At 34.4% G+C, this 14,560-nt stretch overlaps 1 protein-coding gene across 2 annotated transcripts in view; it reads left to right on the top strand.

Annotated features, from left to right (window-relative positions):
- The window catches only part of EPHX4 (epoxide hydrolase 4), a 38,536-nt gene extending 25,507 nt beyond the window's left edge, over positions 1 to 13,029 (top strand). The window contains exon 7 of one of the 2 annotated variants that reach the window (XM_025417672.3): positions 11,475 to 13,029. In XM_025417672.3, coding sequence (XP_025273457.1) covers positions 11,475 to 11,706 — 232 coding nt within the window. In that variant the 3' untranslated portion in view covers positions 11,707 to 13,029. Of the gene's footprint in view, positions 1 to 5,297; positions 5,449 to 11,474 lie in introns of those variants that run through there. The other variant, XM_049111688.1, reaches the window with a different exon arrangement.
- Positions 13,030 to 14,560: the final 1,531 nt, after the last annotated feature.

The raw sequence follows: 14,560 nt of genomic DNA, 5'->3' as shown, positions 1-14,560 counted from the left end.
ACTAACAAAAACAACAAAATTTACAAGTATAAATGTAAAAATCTTTGCAAAACAGAGATGTTAATTTAAAAGGTATTTTTAGGTACCCATTTATCAGGTAGGGCAATGAATAGAAAGGCAGACTGACATTGCAGAGGTTACAGGTTGTATCTCTTAGGATATAGCAACGTTGTCTCAAGTCTATGTATTGTCATTTTTTTGTTTTTTACAAATAACATTGGTAAAGAGAATTACAAGGGAAAATAAAGAGAATGATGTAATTTCATACAAGTCAAAATTTTAAATGGGAGTTAAAATGATAGTTTTTAAATGTTCTTGATTTATCCCTTTATCAAAGCTAGCTTTGTGATACAAAGCAAGTAGCTGTAAGGAAAGAGAAAATATTCTCATCTTACTGGGGTTCTTTTACTAAAAATTGTTCATTAGGAGGACTTGCATTCCCAAGAGTAAACTCTAGAATCCTGCTAATTAGCATGGAGGGAGAAAGAGAGAAAAAGAAACAGGCCTGTGAAGGTCAAAACTTACAATTTTACATAAAGGTGAAAGACAGTTTTGAACTAGATTGCTATAGGGTAAATCTAGCTGGGTTGAGGTCACATCAAACCTTCTGGAAACTCAACTGACCTCTTCTGATGGTTCTTTACATTAGAATAATTAAGGCCAAGTACATAATTAAAAATTGTTATGTAATATATAGTGACTACAAAGTATAGTACATTATACTTGGGTATGGAAATCATCCTCATTTGTCACCTTAAGATTCCTCAGGACCATAGACTCATCCAAGGACTCTCAAAAATTTGGAGCTAAGGAGCCAAAATGAACTAGGAATTGGATTAGCTATAGGATCTAAGCTGCAAAAAGATTAACAAGTCTAAGCTTATAACAGAGCACCAAAAATAAGGAAAAATAACAAATCCACAATTACTACTGGAAATTTTATTTATTTATTTATTTTTAAAGATTTATTTATTTATTTATGATAGAGAGAGAGGCAGAGACACAGGAGGAGGGAGAAGCAGGCTCCATGCCGGGAGCCCGACTCAGGACTCGATCCCGGGACTCCAGGATCGTGCCCTGAGCCAAAGGCAGGCGCCAAACCGCTGAGCCACCCAGGGATCCCCCCACTACTGGAAATTTTAACTCACCTCTCTTAAAAGTTGATCAGTGAAGCAGGAAAAAAAATAATAAAGACATGGAAGATTTGGGACACCTGGGTGGCTCAGTGGTTGAGTTTGTCTGCCTTTGGCTCAAGGCATGATTCTGGAGTCCTGGGATCAAGTCCCCAGCTTCTCCCTCTGCCTATGTCTATGCCTCTCTTTTTCTCTGTGTCTCTCATGAATAAATAAAATCTTTTTTAAAAAAAACGTGGAAGATTTGAACAACCCAATTAATATCTTTGATCTGATGAATAATTCTAGAATCCTGCATCCAATAATTAGAAAATATGCAATATTTTTAAGTACATAGAAATGTTTACAAATATTGATTACATACTGGACTGCAGAGCAAATCCTAACCAATAACAAAGGATCAATATTGTATAGATTGTATCCTCTGAACATAACACAGTTAAAAATTAACAATAACAATAAACTTTTAGAAAACTCCATATATCCAGAAATTTTAAAAACTTAAATTACTCATGGCTACAATCCAGCAATTGCACTAGTAGGTATTTACCCAAAGAAATAAAAAAATAGTGATTCAAGGGAATACATTCATTTTTATAGCAGCATTATCAACAACAGCTAAATTATGGAAATAGCCCAAGTGTCCATTTACTGATGGATGGATAAAGAAGATGTGGTTTACATATACCATGGAATATTACTCAGACATTAAAAAAAATGAAATCTTGCCATTTGTAACAATGTGGATGGAACCTAGAGAGTATGATGCTAAGTGAAATAAGTCAGAGAAAGACAAATACCATATGATTTCACTTACATGTGGAATTTAAGAAACAAAACAAATGAGCAAGGAGGAAAAAAGAGAGACACAAACACACAAGAAACAGACTCTTAAACTAATGGTTACCAGATGGGAGGTGGGTGGAGAAAAAGGTTAAATAGGTGATAGGGATTAAGGAGTGCATGTGTCATGATGAGCACCAGGTATCGTATGGAAGTGTAGCATCACCAAATTGTATACCTGAAACTAGTATTACACTTTATGTTAACTAACTGGAATTTAAATTAAAACTTTAAAAAATTTTTAAAATGACTCATGGATGCCAAGTGGCTCAGTTGGCTAGGCATCCAACTCTTGATTTCAGCTCAGGTCTTGATCTCAAGATCATAAATTCAAACCCCATATTGGGCTCGATGCTGGGCATTGAGCCTACATAAAAATTTTTAAAAAATTACTCATGGATCAAAAAAAGTCATAATGGAAACTAGTAAATACTTAGAAAAAATAATATCAAAACATGTGGAATACAGTTACAACCATAGTTAGAACGATATCATGGTTTTCAATGCTAATATTAGGAAAGAAGAGAGAAAAGAAGATTAGTGAGTTAAGAGTCCAATTTGAAAAGGGAGGAATAGAGCAACATGTAAACAAAAATAAACTGGAAGGAAAATAATTTAAATTAGACAAAAAGCAGAAATTAAAGCAATCAAAAGTAAAGACACCACAGAGTCAAAGAAATCAATAGCAGATTCTTTTAAGATTATTAATGTAGGTAAAATTTTGTCAAGATTGGCTTAGAAAAAGCATGAATAAACAATATTAAGAAACAGAAAATAGGGCAGCCCAGGTGGCTCAGCAGTCTAGCGCTGCCTTCGGCCCAGGGCCTAATCCTGGAGACCCGGGATCGAGTCCCACGTGGGCTCCCCGCATGGAGCCTGTTTCTCCCTCTGCCTGTGTCTCCGCCTCTTTCTCTTTCTCTCTCTCTCTCTCTTTCTCTGTGTGTGTCTCTCATGAGTAAATAAATCTTTAAATAAAATAAGTAAATAAAATCTTTTTAAAAAATGAAGCAGAAAATAGATATAAATATAAACATAACAGATGAAAATATAAATTTAGGTTAACAAACTGGAGAACTTTGACAAAATGGGCAGTTTTTAAGAAAAATCTAGCAACCAAAACTGACTCATGAAGAATTAGCAAACCTAAATAAATAAACATAGCCATTAAAGAAATGGAATTATTAATTTAAAGCACATCCACAAAAACATAATACCCATCTGTACAAACAGGCCTAGGTGGTTTTAAAGGTAAGTTCTGACACAGGAATCCCTCTCTTTAATAAACATACTTAGACATTATAAAAAGGCATATGCTTGGGACGCCTGGGTGACTCAGCCATTGGGCAGCTGCCTTCTGCTCAGGTCGTGATCCAGGGATCTGGGATCAGGTCCCACATCGGGCTCCCTGTGGGGAGCCTGCTTCTCCCTCTGCCTTGTCTCTGCCTCTCTCTCTGTTTCTGTGTCTCTCATGAAAATAAATAAATAAATAAATCTTAAAAAAAAAAAAAGAAGACATATACTTTAGCTCATTTTGTGAAGCTGATATAACTTTCAGTACAAGGATTATATAAAACAGGAAAATTATAGGTCAGACTATGTTATAAACAGATCCAGAAATGCAAAATGAAATCTTTTCAAGCTGAATCCAGCATGTGTTAAAAATTTATTGGAAGTAGTAAAGAATATAGGGTCAAGGCAGTAGCTATTTACTAATCAGTAGAGAAGCATTTTAATATTTTAACAATCCAGGGTCGCCTGGGTAGCTCAGTGGTTTAGCACCTGCCTCCGGCTGTGCTAACAGGATCAGAGCGTGATCAGAGCGTGATCCTTGATCCTTGAGTTCTGAGATCGAATCCCATGTTGGGCTCCCTGCATGGAGCCAGCTTCTCCCTCTGCCTGTGTCTCTGCCTCTCTCTCTCTGTCTCTCATGAATAAATAGATAAAGTCTTTTAAAAAGTATTTTAACAATCCATACAGACTTGCTGTTTTAAACTAGTGAAAATTAGCTCTGGTTTATCATGTTCATGATTGGAAAACTTCAATATCACAAAGTTTTTTTTTTTAATCACAAAGTTCTTGATTCCCCTCAAATTGATCTATAATCAATTTCAATTGATTAATTTCAATCAAATTTCAATCAAAACTGTAAGAAATTTTAATGAAACTTAAAAAACTGATTCTGAATTTTTATAGAAGAGCATAAGGCTGAGAATGGCCAAGATAGTTTTAAAGAAAAGGATAGATGTGTGCCTAACCCTATCAGATATTAAGGCTTGTAATGAGACTATAAAATTAATAAAATATGCTGTTGACTCTGGGTTAGACAAGTTGATTAATGGCACAGAAAAGAAAGCCTCAAGATGGAACCACACATATAGGAACTTGCTATAACAGAGAACATTTTAAACCAGTAGTAAAAATATTCAGTACATGTTGCTGAAACAATCGGATATTCATATAGAATAAAATGAAATTAGATTCCTCTCTCTTACTATACAAGAAATAAAACTTAGGGAAATAAAAAACCTAAACATGATAAGCAATACTTTCAAATGTTTGGAAGATAAGAAAAAATTTTCATGACATCAGGTAGGACGGATTTCTTAAATAAGACACAAAGAGCTTAAATTATGAAGGAGACTGATAAATTTGACTACTTTAAAATTAAAAACATCAAAAGATATCATAAAATGATAAGGCAATCTTAGATGGGGAGAAGTTATTTGCAATACACAATCAATCATGAATTAATAATATCTAGATTTTATAAAGAATGCCTCCAAATTGATAAAAAGGTAGGTCAATCAAAAAAATGGATAAAGGATATAAAAAGGTGATTCACAGAAGAGGAATTTAATGGTCAATAACATGAAAGATGCCCAGCCTTACTAGTAGTCAGATATAGAACATAGGTTTTACCGCTTTGAATAGAGACCTAAAATAACAGTAGCAGAAAGAAAGGAAGATATTTCTCTCACAAGTGAAAGTCTAGTTTGGTGTGTTGGCTGTGCTGCATGAAATCATCAAAATGGTTAGGTCACTCTTTGGTCAGAGACCTAGGCACCTTATGTCTTGTAATTCTGCTATCCCTGGGGTGTTGCCTTTGTTCTTGTGGTCCAAGATGGTTTACCACCATGTCTACATTTCAGTCAGTGGGAAGACGGGAAGGGAGGGCATACTGGGCACAGCTTAGAAGTTGTGCACATAGTGTCGGATAAGCCACATATCCTCACTTTGCTGCAAGCATTCTGGTAAATGTAACCAGTCTTTATTCTGGGTGGCCCTTGGTCCAAATGAAAATTGGATTTTCTATCACTGTAGTGGAAAGGAAGAAATTTTACGGAGCAATCTCTACCACATCAGGTAAAGAAAAGTATTCCAGTCTCATTCGAATGGAAAAATTAAATCTTTTGAGAACAAGTGTTGGCAATGGTGTGGAGAAAAATGAATTCTTACATGCTGCTTTGGAGCATACAATCAATTTGGAAAACAACTTGACAATAAGGTTGAAGATGTGCATACTCTCTGAGGAACCATTCTGTTTTAGGGAATATTCTGTAAGGAAGCCTTTCCCTGTGTGCACAAGTGGACATGTATAATAATAAGTTCAATATTATTTGAATTATCAAAATAATTGGAAAAATTTTAATGGCCATTAATGGGAAGATGGATCAATTGTGGTATAATCATAAGATGAAATTCTATATAGGAGTGAAAATGGAGTAGAACTAAATGTATCATTAATGGATAATATTAAAAATATAATAGGCACAAAAGCAAGTTTGGAAGAATAGGTACAGTATGAGACCATTTATATAAAGTTCTAAAAATGCAAAACACCTCCATATATTGTTTATAGAAATATATGTACTGTTTTGGGGAGGTCTGGCAAATAGTACCCCATTTTTCCTGCCCAATTTCTGGACCAGTTAAGAAATAAAACAAGAGTCAGCAAATGAAAACCAAAATATACCTTCATTACTGATAAAGGATAGATTGAAGACTATGGCTTAATATGAGAAACAGAATGGTCTTGCTAATTCCCTAGTGCCAGTCTAAACTTTAGAACAGATCACCTGTGAGAAGGTTTCCAGAACAAACTTGACTTCCCCTGCCTCTCAGGTCACCTGCCACAAATCTGGTAGAGAGAGGAGGAGAAAGAGATTGAATGTCTTACCCTCAGGACATATTTGATAGACACACCTAGTTCAGCACCCTGAACCAACAAATGTCACTCACTCTTTAGGGGTGGGACAAGGATGTGGGGAGGCTTAAGGAAAAACACTCCTCAAAGAAACCATAGGAATGGGGGAGAGGTATCTTAATACATATAACAAAAGTTTAAAAACATCATGGGGAGGGTAAGAACTACATTCACTAGTCATTCCTCCTATGGTAGTGGTTCTTCACTATGGCTTGTATCAGAATTACCTGGAGAGCGTGTTAAAACACGCTCCAGATGTCTGGACCCCACCATTCAGTCAGTCTAGGATGGGTCCCAAGCATTGTCATTTCTGACAAGTTCACAGGTGATATTCATGCTGCCACTCTATTGACCACACTTTGAGAACCACTGCCTTAGGGTGAATAGAAGAAAAATGGTATCAAGATAAGGTCAGCAGAAAGATGTAACCATGTTTGCAGTGCTTTATTTCTCAAGCTGGTGGTGAGCATATGGGTGTGATTATTTTATACATTGTCTTCTTAAAGTATTAAAATATTTCCACATACGAAAGTTATGTGGAGTATACAACACTCTGGAAACTGCTGCCTTGATACTTACACATCAGTTGATAACTCAGAGTTTAGAAAAGTAACATGGTAAAATGAGACTTAGCATACTCTCCTAAAATTATGTTTTACTTTATTTGCTTATTTTATTTATACTGAAGTATAATTGACTTCAACCATTACAATGGTTTCAGGTGTACAATGTAATGATTGAGTATTTGTATATATTATGAAACGATCTCCACAAGTCTAGTTAACATTGTCCCTGTACATAGTTACACATTTTTTCTTGTGATGAGAATTTTTAAGATCTATTCTTCCAGCAACTTTTAAATATGCAATACAGTATTATGAACTATAGCTATCATGTTGTCCATACTTTCTTTTGTGATTTTGTTTTCTTTTCAAGCTTTTATTTAAATTTTAGTTAGTTAACATCTATGGTAAAATTGGTTTTAGGAGTAGAATTTAGTGATTCATCACTTACATACAACACCCAGTACTCAAAACAATAAGAGCCCTTCTTAAAACTCATCACCCATCTAACCCATCCTCCACCCACCTTCCCCCATTAACCTTCAGTTTGATTTCTATCATTTTCTTCCTTACATATGTTCATCTGTTTTTTTTCTTAAATCTCATATGAGTGAAATAATATGGTCTTTTTCTTTCCCTAACTGACTTATTTCACTTAGCATAATATACTCTAGCCCAACCATGTTGTTGCAAATGGCAAGATTTCATTCCTTTTTATGGGTGAGTGGTATTCCATGTATGTATACATATATACATATACATTAACACGAGATGATGTAGAGATTCTCATGTGTATGTATATATACATACATACCACATCTTCTTTATACATTCATCAGTTGATGGGTATTTGGGCTTTTTCCATAATTTGGTTATTGTTGATAATGCTGTCATAAACATTGGGGTGCATGTGCTCCTTTGAATCTGTGTTGCTGGGTCATAGGGTAGTTCTATTTTTATCTTTTTGAGGAACCTCCATACTGTCTTCCAGAGTGGCTATGCCGGTTTGCATTCCCACCCACGGGGTAAGAGTGTTCCCCTTTCTCCACATCCTCACTAATACCTGTTGTTTCCTGTGTTGTTAGTTTTAGTCTTTCTGACAGATATGAAGTGATATCTCATTGTGGTTTTGATTTGTATTTTGCTAATGATGAGTGATGTTGAACACCTTTTCATGTGTCTGTTAGCCATCTGACGTCTTCATTGGAAGAATGTCTCTTCATGTCTTCTGCCCATTTCTTGCCTGGATGGTTTATTTTTGGGGGGTTGAGTTTGATAAGTTCTCTACAGATTTTGGGTACTAACCCTTTATCTGATATGTCATTTGCAAATATCTTCTCCCGTTTTATAGAGGAACACAGCTTTGTTGTGCAAAAGCTTTTTATCTTCATGAAGTCCCAATAGTTCATCTTTGCTTTTGTTTTCCTTGCCTCTGGAGATGTGTCTAGCAAGAAGTTGCTACGGCTGAGATTAAAGAGGTTACTACCTGTGTTTCCCTCAAGGATTTTGATGGTTTCCTGTCTCACATTTAGGTCTTTCATCCATTTTGAATTTATTTTTGTGTATGGTGTAAGAAGATGGTTTAGTTCCATTCTTCTGCATGTTGCTGTCGTGGTTTTCCAACACTATTTGTTGAAGAGACTTTCTTTTTTCCATTGGATATTCTTTCCTGCTTTGTCAAAGATCAATTGACCATATAGTTGTGTGTCCATTTCTGGGTTCTCTATTGTGTTCCATTGATCAGTGTGTCTATTTTTGTTCCAGTACATACTGTCTTAATGATTGTAGCTTTGCAATATAGCTTGAAATCTGGAATTGTGATGCTTCCAGTTTTGTTTTTCTTTTTCAAGATTGCTTTGGCTATTTGGGGTCTTTTGTGGTTCCATACACGTTTTATGATTGTCTGTTCTAGCTCTGTGAAAATGCTGGTGATATTTTGATAGGGATTACATTAAATGTGTACATTGCTTTGGATAGTATAGACATTTAAAAATGTTTGTTCTCCCAATCCATGAGTGTGGGATATTTTTTCATTTTTATGAGTCCTCTTTAATTTCTTTCATAAGTGTTCTATAGTTTTCAGAGTACAGATCTTTTTACCTCTTTGGTTAGGTTTATTCTTAGGTATCTTATTGTTTTTGGTGCAAATATAAATGGGATCAATTTTTTAATTTCTTTTTCTGCCGCTTATTATTGATGTATAGAAATGCGACAGATTTCTGTGTGTTGATTTTATATCCTGTGACTTTGCTAAATTCATGTATTAATTCTAGCAATTTTTTGGTGCATACTTTCTTTTACATGTAACATATTTCAGGAGCACTTGGGTGGCTCAGTCAGTTAGGCGTCTAATTCCTGATTTCGGTTCAGTTCATGATATTAGGGCTGTGGGATCAAGCCCCACATCCAGCTCTGTGCTCAGTAAGGAATCTGCTTGAGATTCTCTCTCTCCCTCTCCATCTGCACCTCCCCCCAAATCATGCACACACACACTCTCTCTCCAAAATAAATAAATCTTTAAAAAATATATATACATATAACATTTCATTGAAGTTTAGCAATTTAAAACCTCAGGACCCAAGAATATACTCTTCTTCTTCTTTTTTTTTAAGATTTTATTTATTTATTCATGAGAGATAGAGAGAGAGAGAGAGGCAGAGACATAGGCAGAGAGAGAAGCAGGCTCCATGCAGGGAGCCTGATGTGGGACTCGATCCCAGGAGTCCAGGACCATGCCCTGTGCCAAAGGCAGGCACTAAACCACTGAGTCATCCAGGGATCCCCATATGCTCTTCTTTTTATTTTCTTTTTTTCCCAATTTGATCTGGTGAAGAAGTTTTATTTTTCTTGCTTTCTTCTTTTTAAAAAATTAAAAACATTTATTTATTGTGTTAATTCAACTATAATTACCATAGTAATTATTTTAGTCTCAGGTACACAATATAGTGATTCAACAATTCCATGTATTACTTAGTGCTTATCACAAGTATACTCTTAATCCCCATCACCTATTTCATCCATTCTCTGACCCACTTCTCTTCTGGTAACTACCAGTTCATTCTTTATAGTTAGGAGTCTGGGTTTTTTTGATTGTCTCTTTTTTTGTTGTTCATCCGTTTTGTTTTTTAAATTCCACATATGAGTGAAGAATTTATATTTTTCTTTGTTTTTTGACTAATTGTCTTTTAACTCCCCCTCACCTTACTGATTCAATTATTACATGCTCATAAATTGTTAAATATGCAGATAAGTTAGAAAATGTTTTACTTTTGAGTATTTTACGAGTTCTAGAATTTGGGTGACTTATAAGTTTACATAGAAATCCATGTATCGAAATTAAGTATAGAATATATTTTTCTATCAGTTTACCCATTCACAAAGGACTTAATTTTGGGGAGCATTATGACCAAATGATGGCCACATACATGGGAGTCAAAAGTTAAGCCCTTAGTGGACATATGTGATATCCTGCACATTCTAGCAGCATTCTATCAGGCCCAAGTAGCCACGAGTCATGAGTTTTGATAACTAACAAAAATAGAAGTTAGTGCTTGAGAGTGTCTAGGTGTAGGTTCATTCTTATGCTTAATCAACAAGAGTATAAGTATATGTAATTAATACTATCCCACCTTTCTGAAAAATAGTGTAGCAGTAGGTGTCAAAAAGCTTTAAAAATATTTATACTCTTTAGCTCAGGAATTCCACTTCTAGGGCTCTAGCTGAAATAAATGATAAATGGCTAAAATGCCAAAAAAAAGAGCTAGGCACAAATTTTCATTATAGCATTACCTAAAACATTCCCTTGTTTTATAATCTAATATTCAGGTATAGGAGAATAGTCATTTATAGGTTATTATACTATATTTTACAATTATTTTTTAAAAACATGAAATGAGAACATTTTCAAGTTATAATTCAATATGAAATTTGAGTATGGATACTATATATAAATTGTGTGTGTTTACTGCATTTTATTTATAGTGTGGTTTCAACTATATATGTAGAAAATGATCAAAAGGTTGTTTTTTAATGATGGAATTATGCATGGTTTTATTCTTTATACTTCTTTAAGAAAATACATAATAGAACATTGTTTAAAAACAATCTTCTTGCAAAATAAATATAGTATCATTTAATGGTAAAGTTCAGTCCATATATATTTTCTGAATTTTTAGTTCCAGTTTCACATAAAATGTACTATGTTATCTAACAAGCAATTTAGAATATATTTAAAGTAACACCATTTAAACTCTAATTACACCATTCAGAAATTCTGGTATTTTTTTAAAGCAAGTCATTCCTCATAGTGATGAATTTCATATATAATTTACAACCTTCAGTATAAATTTTGCTAACCTCATCCAATTAAAAATTTTATTGAGCCCTTTCTTAAATAGCCTTTTAAATTTTTTATTGTATAGATTGATTGCCTAATGCAGTGTTTCTCAACCATTTTTTCATCATCACTTCCTTAAGGAGCCTTTTTAGATATTTTTTTCTTAATTCGCCCCCCCACCCTATGAAATTTTAATACCTGCTTAGGTACTATGTGCATATACATGACTTATACATTAAAAAAGTAATTTTTTTTCACTGTCCCGAGAATCAACTTTTACTCCATTGGTGGTGATATTGCTTCTTTTGAGAATGTATGGCTTAAAAGAACATTATGGAAAAATGTTATTTTAGCTTTTACAATGAGTCTCAAGTCCATGTGTTTTGTTTTTATAGCTGCCTGCCTCTCAAACATCACATGGTGACCATTCCAACACTACTACTCTGGGGAGAGAAAGACGCATTTATGGAGGTTGAGATGGCTGAAGTCACAAAGATTTATGTTAAAAATTATTTCAGGCTGACTATTTTGTCAGAAGTTAGTCATTGGCTTCAGCAAGAACAACCTGACATAGTGAACAAACTGATATGGACATTTCTGAAAGAAGAAACCAGAAAAAGAGATTGACTTTTCTATATCTTCTATGAGGGGTCTGTAATGAATCTCTAAATTTTTAATAATTGTTCATCAACCTCTTAAGCTTCATTAGGAAAAAATTGTTTTAATATGCTTTATCATAAATATTCTGACAAATGATATTAAAAAAATCTAAGAATGTGCGAACTTGTAACATGATGTTGATTTTCTTCTGTTGAATTTTGCACAGAAAAGCATCTGCCTTAAAATGTGTACATTGGTACAAAAAGGAAGTTGGGGAAAGTAGCTCAGTTTTGGTTTCTTGCCCTGTTATCTGGTGCCTTTTATAAATGTATATTAAAGATTAGGTGTGCCATATTAAAAAAGGCAAACTTGCAATGGTATAAATTTTCATTTTATTGTTCAAAACTTCTTTTTACTATTTTTCATTAAAAAATTATGTTGTCAAATCTCTCAGATTTATGAGTTTGAAGGCAAATATGATTAGAAGAATATGATTCTTAAAACAGGCCATAAATACTACTTATACTGGAAAGATTAACAAGAGATAATGTAGAGATTTTCATGAATACATATATATACATATATGTATACATATGTACATACCTAATATGTACATATTTAATACGTATGCACATACGTATTTAATACATATACAAAATAGGAAAGCACATCCATCAAATTACTTGTCTTCATTTTCTAGCTAAATCGGTGAGAGATTGAAACAAAAGATCAAAATATCCTTTTGACCCATTATTGCAGTCAGAATTGAATTCTATACTTCCTATGTGCACTAGAATCTAATCTCCACAAAGCATAGATTTTTTTACTGTTTTATTAACTGACATATATACAACATCTAGAATAAGGGCCTGCTCGATTATAGGCACTCACATATTTGCTTAATGAATAAATAGCATATCTGACACACTGCTAGGCACTGTGAGGGAAATATAAAGGAAAGATGGTAATACGGAACTTTTCCGTAAGAAGTATACACAGCATGCAGTTAAATTAAACAAGGATTCAAGAGTGGTAACGAACATTACAAATAAAAGTGGGAAGACTTACAGAGTAGAGACTGATACAAGCTCAAGGGAATACTCATTGTCTTGGGTTGCTCTCATTTGGCATGGGTGATAACCAGTAGCATTGCCAAATCATGGCTCCTTAGAGACTACAACTGTATTCCCAAATAAGACTAAGTTGGTAAAAAAAAAAAAAAAAAAAAAAATTGTCTCTCTCACTAAGTGTAGTTCTGCTAGTGACAGAAGAAAGTGGAATGTCCTTAAGAGTTCTCATCATTGTATTGTAAGCAACTTGTATTTACTAATAAAAACTCAATTTTCTATATACATTGTGTTGTGCCTCATAACATTGCAAGGTAGAGAGTATTACTAATTTATAGATGTGAAAATGAAGTTGGCCAATGCCCATAGTATAATTGTTGGAACCAGAATCTGATCTAAATTCATCTAGTTTTAAAGCCTCTACTTTTTCCACTAAGATAACAGGCTCTAATATATACACTGCTCTATTTTATTGGTAACCTGGTGTGCTCCAATAAATAGAAACATCTCTCAGAAACCTACAATTTGACTTTTAATTCTGGGGAAAGCAATTTAAATCAGTAATTAGCAAATTAGCATTGTCAGAATTGCAAATGTTACAAGGTATAGAAAAAGAGAGCCTGGTTCACACCAACTTGGATTATGTTTCCCTCTTGATCATTTCTGAAGGGCAGCAACAAAGGGAGAAATAGGACTTTGTATATTTTGAACCAGTAAAATAATCCTGACTTATTTTACTGAAAACAGGTTACTGACAAAGGTGATTTTAAGGTTTATTGTTGTTACATCAGTTTTGAATGCTAACTGGTTCATGTGGACTCATGTTAAGAATATGAATCAAATGTGCCATGGCTTATTCTGGCCAACGTTAATGGATGTATTCTAATTTTCTATGCATGTGGAAAGTGCTTGTAACATATAAAGGCTCAAGGGTGCCATCAGTTAAACCTCTTAGCATAAAGAGATATTATGGTCTCTGTAGAGATCAATTTGTAGGGAGAGTAAATGAATTTGACTACCAGGTCCCAAAGCATCTCACAGTAAATAAACTTTACTGGTAATGGCATTTAAATGAAAAAGTTGTAATTAATATTCATCTATTTAATATATTCCTAGTAGTATATAATATATCCTTAATACAAACATCAGAAATCATGTGAAGATAATTTATTAAGCATATATGTCAAAAGGAAGACATGTACAAAAAGCAGAAAAGATTGTACTATTGATATGATTCTATTATGCCATTTATCATTTTTAATATTTCTGATTTTAAAAAATAATTAAGGGTAATACATCCTCATTTCCTATTAACCCATGTTGTATCCAAGAGTTCTAATTATGTGTGAATAGGAAGAGTACTTGAATATGGGGAAAGGGTGTGCTCTAGGGGCTGCCCTCAGATCTAATCTACTGGCATCCCGAGATCACTGAGAAGTTGGCCTCATAACTTAGCCATCCTTGAACTTTGAGATGAAGGTGTGAGAGTCCACCTTCTGCCACAGGATGAGCAAGTCCTAATGCCTGCAGTGGCTAACCCCTTTATGCAGCAGAGGCGCATCAGCCATGGCACTGGGCTACATCAACCTCACTGGGATTGTGCTGACGCCAATCTGTGAGTCCTGCACTGCCTTCCTCTTCATCATCCTCTGGCCAATTCTCCTCACTTTCCACCAAGGGCGGTTCTGCTTGACCAGTCAACTCCACGAACAGTTAGGGGATAAAACTGGTGCAATCACCCCTCAAATTCATGTTTCAGGGAATGTTCTGTTTAGCAGCATTCCTAGTTAAGGTGAAAAGGAAAAAGCAATCTG

This window comes from Canis lupus, chromosome 6 (assembly GCF_003254725.2).
Source record: "Canis lupus dingo isolate Sandy chromosome 6, ASM325472v2, whole genome shotgun sequence".
Classification (NCBI taxonomy): Eukaryota; Metazoa; Chordata; class Mammalia; order Carnivora; family Canidae; genus Canis; species Canis lupus.
This window is presented reverse-complemented; position numbering and strand designations above follow the sequence as displayed.